Source organism: Girardinichthys multiradiatus, chromosome 22 (assembly GCF_021462225.1).
Source record: "Girardinichthys multiradiatus isolate DD_20200921_A chromosome 22, DD_fGirMul_XY1, whole genome shotgun sequence".
Taxonomy (NCBI): Eukaryota; Metazoa; Chordata; class Actinopteri; order Cyprinodontiformes; family Goodeidae; genus Girardinichthys; species Girardinichthys multiradiatus.
Genome location: NC_061814.1, coordinates 35,042,000 through 35,049,050, shown reverse-complemented (window position 1 = coordinate 35,049,050; position 7,051 = coordinate 35,042,000). Strand labels below are relative to the sequence as shown.

Here is a 7,051-nt window from a genome sequence, read left to right as displayed (position 1 = left end):
GTTGACTTATTTTTGTTAATAAATTCTTGTATTTTAAGAAATTGTGTGAATTCATTCCATATATGTGCAGAGTTTATGCTGTTCAATAATGTCAGAGCTCGTCTCACACCTTTCTATTTTGTCCTAAACGCCACCGCCTTACTAGGCTGGTATTCACAGGACAACCCTTAACAGACCGAAATATTATTTGATAAGATATTAAAATATTAATATTAAATAATATTCTCAGATTCATAAGCCTAACAATGACGGCTCTAAAAATACAAAAAGGATTCAATTGAACGGTTTAGATCAATGCATATTCATGTGCTAGAATGGTCTAGTTAAAGTTCAGACCTATATCCAATCGTGAACTGTTGGCAAGACTTGAAAATCTCTGCTCACAGGTGCTCTCCGTCTAATCTGACTGAGCTTTGGCCACTTTCCAAGAAAGAATAGGCAAAATGCTGAGTCTGTATACTGGTTAGAGTCCTACTATTGCAAGGCACTGTACCATCTTTCAATGTATTCTGTGTGACTGAAATGTTGTCCCATCTAGTCCTTCCCATGCATTCTTTAATTAGTCTTACATTAGATGTTCTTATCCTGCATTTGTTTTTCTCATCTGCTCCCTTCACACCTGTACCTCCCCATTGCACCCCTCATCTGTGGTCTCTGGCCCAGTCTCAGTGTCCTGATTCACTGCCCTGTTGGTGGATCAATAGAAAGGCTCTCTGTCAGGAGGAGCTGCTTCCACCCCCCTCACCCTACCAACTCTCCCCACTCACAGCCACAGCCTTCTGGGAAGCTGGATTTCTACATCCTGTCGCCCTGAAGAGGATTTCCTCTGCCCTATGGATCACTCTAAATCTCTGCACCTTCCGAGTCAAGAGAGAGAAAAAAACTGCATAGTGGCGTAATGAGCTTCTTAAAGATTGAGGAAAGCATAGGTTTATTTGGGAAATAAAAATGAGATTGCCGGTGAAAATAAGATATCAGTGCTAAGCATAATGTGACAAAAAAGAGAGGAAAACAGGATGAGAGAGAGAAGTTGTGCATTAAGCTAACTCCCCTCCTCAGCCCGCCTCTCTCCACCCCCTGGAAAAGTATCTCCCTCTCTCTCTCTCTCTACCTCTTTTCTCTCCGTCTCTCTGCAGCTGTGCTCTGCTGAGCGTCACCTACACACAGCAAGTGCCTTTACTTGAGCAGAAGAGGCAGAAAGAAAAGGAAGGTGGCCGCAAGCTCCAGAGCAAAAGAGATCTCAGGAGTGCTTCTGCACGCGGCAGAGGAGTGCTTCTCTCTACACTTTACACAGAGGGACTAAGGAGCGCACAGAGACAGAGACTGGGAAGAGGCAGCTGTGTTGGAGTAACGCTGCGCTGGTTGTGCCGACTGGAGACAGGGGAATCCACTGACACTGTTGATCCTGGTGGCTCTGGCAAAAGGCTGCTTAAGAAGGAGACAGAGAAACGGAAAGGCTGACAAGATCTCACCAAGTGGGCAGCATTTTACATCGGCAAACAAAGCGTGGTGACAACAGAAACACACAGAGAAATTCACTTACAAACCTTAGAGTGGAAAAAGGACACCCACTGCATTTAAAACACCACTACATCCCTTCTTTTTCTTCTGGCTTAACCAAGAAAAAAGGAAAATGTTGTTGCTTGCGGATGACGGATAATAACTTCTGGGGAAACATTTCTCTTCTAGACAGAGATTTCTTCCAAACTTTACCACTTTTTTTCTTTTTTGCAGGGGGGCCTTTATACCATCTGAGCTGAAAACAGAATTGCATTGCTTCTTGGTAACAGAAATGGATAGCTGTCTTGGTGACCGTTGAGATGCTTTCCACATGATTCAGAATAGAAAGTGGATTATGACAGCAGTATTTTGGGATTTCTCCATTGCACCATAAAAAAAAGTAAAAACCAATGTACGTCTACTGGATTCATGTCTGAGAGAGGAAAAGATCTCAGGCATTTTCTCCTCTCTTCTCCTGTGGATTACTTATGGGTTTCCTGATCTGCGAGCACAGTCTCATGGATGATCGCCAGTTAGTAGGATAAGGTATAAAAAGGGACACAAGTGAGTAATTTGCTGGATTTCTTTCTAAATCTTAAGCTTGAGTCAAACAATGGATGGCTCCAGTGAAAGCACAACAATGCAGCTTTTGTCTCATCTAATGACACAAAGTGCAGCCTACTGATTCAACAGTTATGTTCAACAAATAATGATTAAGGTGTAAAAGGTAGGCACATCTTGACGTTTATTAATTCCTTTGACAAGTGATCCTGGATGTTTACGCACCATTTACTAATGAGCATCATTTACTAAATGAGGAGCGCTGTCTACTCGGGAGGTGGCTTGGGCACAAACAGAGATTGATTGAAGTGATCTGTGTGAATCCAATTAATGCATCCTGGATTCTTTCTAAGACAGAAAAAATGGAGGGAAAAGGCATCATCTAGTATCTGGATAAACTGAGAAACCTTTTCACTACCCCGTCAGCAACTCTCTTCCTTTCCCACCCCTTTCAACCCAGGCAAGGATGGTACCCCCACCCCCCACCAACAAGCCCCACGTTTGCCTTTCCACCATCCTCATCATGAGCAGCATGGCGCTGATTGATGCCTACCTGGTGGAGCAGAACCACGGACCCCGCAAGATTGGCATCTGCATCATGGTGATGGTGGGGGACATCTGCTTCTTGATTGTGCTGCGTTACGTGGCGGTGTGGGTGGGTGCTGAAGTGCGGACTGCCAAACGAGGCTATGCCATGATCCTCTGGTTCCTATATATCTTTGTGCTCGAGATCAAAGTCTACTTTGTGTATCAAAACTACAAAGCGGACAGGAAAAGCTTGGATGCTCTCGCGAGGAAAGCCTTGACACTGTTGCTGTCCATTTGCATTCCAGTGCTGTTCACTGTACTGGTCGCCATTGACCACATGGAGTACGTTCGGGCCTTCAAGAAACGGGAGGAGATCCGTAATCGCCTCTTTTGGGTAGTGGTGGACTTGCTGGACATACTGGACATCCAAGCTAACCTGTGGGAGCCTCAAAAGAAAGGCTTGCCTCTGTGGGCGGAGGGCCTGATGTTCTTCTACTGCTACATCCTGCTGCTCGTGCTTCCTTGTGTGTCCTTGAGCGAGATCAGCATGCAGGGCATCAACATCGTGCCCCACAAGATGCTCTTGTACCCCATCCTCAGCCTGGTGACCATCAACGTAATCACACTCTTCATTCGCGGAGGGAACATGTTTCTGTACAGGGACGCAAGGGTATCTGGGATTCTGATCGGAAAGAACATACTGGCCATCATCCTAAAGACCTGCAGCTTTGTGCAATACAGAAGGCAGTTGCAGAATGCTCCTCCTGCCTTTGGTGTGGAGCTGCAGAAAAACTCGGTCGCACACACTCGTCCTGCACCCACTTCACCTCAAGTGGTCATGCAGGACCAGACGCCTTTACCCGAAGTGACAACCTGTGAACACACATGACATAATGAGGGGCTGAACCCTAAAAAATGTCAATAGGAGTAAATACGACTCTCAGGACGCTGGCAGGGAGCAGTGTTTTACACCTTTTAGGTTGTGTGAATACTCGTGAACAAACGGGAGATCATGATCCCTGATGCTTAAGGCACACAGGACACTGCAGACACTTAGTGAGGATAGAGCAGTGCTGTCACAGCTGAATTACTGATGACTCTCTGAAAGCATTTCTCCCATGGTGAATTTAATTACATGTGTATTTTTTCTATATGTACAAAGGAAAAAAGGCATCTACTGCAAAAAAATAGAGAATATATTTTTGGATTGTGTGTGTTGCATTTTAATCTAAAACCTAAGGGTCTGTGTGCTGTGGTGTGTATTTCTGTTTCTCAGTTGTTTCCTCGTAGTCGAGGGCTTTACCTTGTCAAAGTGAGACAAGAAACTCAATAAGAGAATCAAAGTAATGAGGGTACAAAATGCCAGTTAATGCCCTGTCTCTTAAAAAGAAGTGAGTTTTATATGTGATCAAATACTGAGTACAATATAAAGGCTTTCCTGCTTTCTCACTGGCTGTAAAAGGGTTTTGTCATAAAATTGTTTGAAAGTCATTGGTCAATTGGGTATATTTATTTTTTCAAAATAAAATAGTTTAATAAATACCAATTGAGTGTCCAGTGTTGCACAAGAGAAAAAAAATACAAAGATTTGTATCAGATCATACAGGTGAAGAGCGTGGCCTCAAGATCAAATGTGAACAATGAATGAAATGTGGCAGATGTTCAATGCTCCTTTAATAATTGCATGCTGTACTGTTTTCTGGAGTTAGTGCATCTTTATTCACACTTTCTGCAGAACTACATACATGTGAATCAAGATAATTACATTGGCATACTACTTCCTGTTAGTAGATTTGGTCTCCTTCAACATAAAAGTCTTACCAAAACGGTATTTATGAAACACTCATATTGACATGTGTAGCATCTATGTTTAGTTTTACAGATACAGCGTGCTGCGTGTGATGCTTCTGCATGCAGAAGCAGACTACAAGCTGGAGTTTCATGGCAGTGGCATTTAAATTAAAATGTGAACAACCATGGCAACAAAAAATGGATCTCAACAAAACATTTTAATTGAGCATTGAGACCTGCAGTGTGAATATAGTCTACCACTCTACAATCCCACCTTACCCTTAAAAGCAATAGTTGGAATGGGTCAGCTGCTGCATCCTATTGTGGGTCAGGGCTGAGATATTGGTGGGTTGATTTCAACCACTCATTTTATTTAGGGATCTTTCAGTTGATTGCAAGGTGTAAGTGTAGATCACAAAAGGAAAGGTTGATCTGAAATAAACTCCTGACTGCCTCCTAACATTTATTAGAGGCTCAACATTGTTGGGTAGACTTCAACCCCCCTTTCTGTGTTCAGCTCATTCACAAGGTGTAACGAACATATGCAGATAGCAGACTGAAAGCATTAACTTAAAGGGGCTTTGGACACAGTTAAGTGTACGGACAACGATCCCAAACACACATCAAAACTGGTTTTGGAATTGATAAAGCAGGGTAATATTGTGGTCCTAGAACTGGCTTCTCCAAAGCCTGATGCCAACCATATTAATAGATTCAAATGAGCTCTACCAAAACTGCAATGAAGAGTGGTCAAATATCCAGCCATTTTAATGCAAGAAGTTTGGTGATAGCTTCAGAAATTCGGTGGTCAAGATGCAACTTTCCAAAAGGACATTTAACCAGATAATATTGGGATTTCAATCAATATATGTATTTGAGCCCGTATGACTTTATGTGGATTAGACCAAAAAAACATATATACAGTATAAATTAATACTTTTGCACATTATTCTCAATTTAAAATTTACTTCATATATTTTTTGCTTAATTATTTCATTCTAAAAACGAACAATTACTATCCATAATTAAAAGTTCCAAATTATAATTACATTAATGCCCATGAGGAGAATGTAACCTTTTCACTTGAACTGCATATTTAAAAGCTGCTGAGATACAAAAGTGTTTCTTTAAAAAATGGAAATTGTCTTGAGTTTTGTTGTATTTTACAAGGGTAATTGTGATGATGGGAACATTTAGGATTAACTCTGTATTTGATATGAAGTTTGATCAGTGCAAGTAATGACTGTATTGCCATTTCTGTGCGAATAAATGCACAGCCAAGAACCAACACTGCAGGAGGGTAAATGAATCCTTAATAAGAAAGCCTGTTTAATATCCTCCTCAGGCGCACAGTGACTATCTGAGTTTGTGCTTAGTGGCAACAGCGGTTGTAAGCACTGTCATTCTGTTCTTCGCACAAAAGGACAAAATAGATACTTTGGTGCAGTGATGTGAATCCACAAAAACTGCCGAGCGCACGTCTTGTCTTGATATGACAAATCTTGCTCTTTCACAAGCTTTTTTTCCCCACCCACACCACCAGTTGAGTCAGAGCTGGAGTTTGTGCCTGTTTGTTTGCCTTCTGTGAATATATTTGCCTCAAAGAGAATTTTTATTACTTTCTAGCCAAACTGCACGCACCGAAGCAGAGTTCTGGTCATCTATAATACTAATTTCACAAGACGTTCCACATCTTGCACGTGGATTAGTTTCTCTCACCTGTGGCTGTGTGTGTAATTTAGGCAAGGTAGGTTTATTTGTACAACACATTTCAGCAACAATACAATTCAAAGTCCTTTACATGATGAAAAAAGTACACTGCAGTGGTATAAAATGGAATGTAATACAAAGTAAAGAAAATTTGGATTACAGGCTAAAATTAATGTAAAGCAGTGTTTGCTAAAAACCTGGCCGTGCAGGAGATGGTCTTAAATTTGTTCTATGCAAGGCACAGCTACAGAAAGGTGGCAAAATTCAGTGGCACAAACCAGGCTATCACATTAAGACTGCTGTAGTCAGCGGTACTTGTCGGTGTTGTTGGCTTGTAAAGATACAACATCAGCAATTTAGACACTATAATGCACTATTGGATTATATTGTTTTTACAGAACTGCTGCAATGAAAGGAAAGCATTCTTCTTTTAAAACAATAATGGTACATTAAAAAATGTTCTGCTGAAATTGTCAGCCCTGCAGATTTAAACAATGTAAGGATTTAAAAACTTTTTACAAGTGACAGAAACAGAAGTACGGGTTTACCAAAAATATAACTGACACGAATATAAAAATCAAAATTACTACTGATAATTTTCCTGCAGGCTATCTGCTGTCTCTATTTGTTTATTTACAAATTTGACAAAAAGAATAAAATAAGAATAAAAGTTTTATGTTATGGAGCAGAAACTGGTCTGAATTTATCACTTTATATCAACATGAGGAAATCTTGTACAAACTTGAAATTAATGCAATGGGGGTCTAAAGTGAAGTCCATGGGCCATTTACAGCACTTGGGATGTTTTTGTGTGACACCCAAATTTTGAGAATGGTGCACATTCTGCTTGCCTGCACAGGCATGTGATGCAGTCAGATGCAGTTTGTTAAAAAAGTTAGGGTGAGATTTTCATTGACACATTCAAATCTTCCTAAAGCTGAAAATGTTAGGCACAACACAA

The 7,051-nt window shown here is 41.0% G+C and overlaps 1 protein-coding gene across 1 annotated transcript; it reads left to right on the top strand.

Moving 5' to 3' along the window:
- Window positions 1-1,139: 1,139 nt before the first annotated feature.
- LOC124858787 (transmembrane protein 121) lies at window positions 1,140-6,782 on the top strand. Its single transcript, XM_047351001.1, has one exon. The coding sequence runs from the start codon at window positions 2,528-2,530 to the stop codon at window positions 3,476-3,478; it is 951 nt and encodes a 316-aa protein (XP_047206957.1). The 5' UTR covers window positions 1,140-2,527; the 3' UTR covers window positions 3,479-6,782.
- Window positions 6,783-7,051: the final 269 nt, after the last annotated feature.

Excerpts from the sequence above, each read along its gene's own strand:
- LOC124858787 (XM_047351001.1), top strand. The coding sequence starts at position 2,528 with ATGGTACCCCCACCCCCCACCAACAAGCCCCACGTTTGCCTTTCCACC.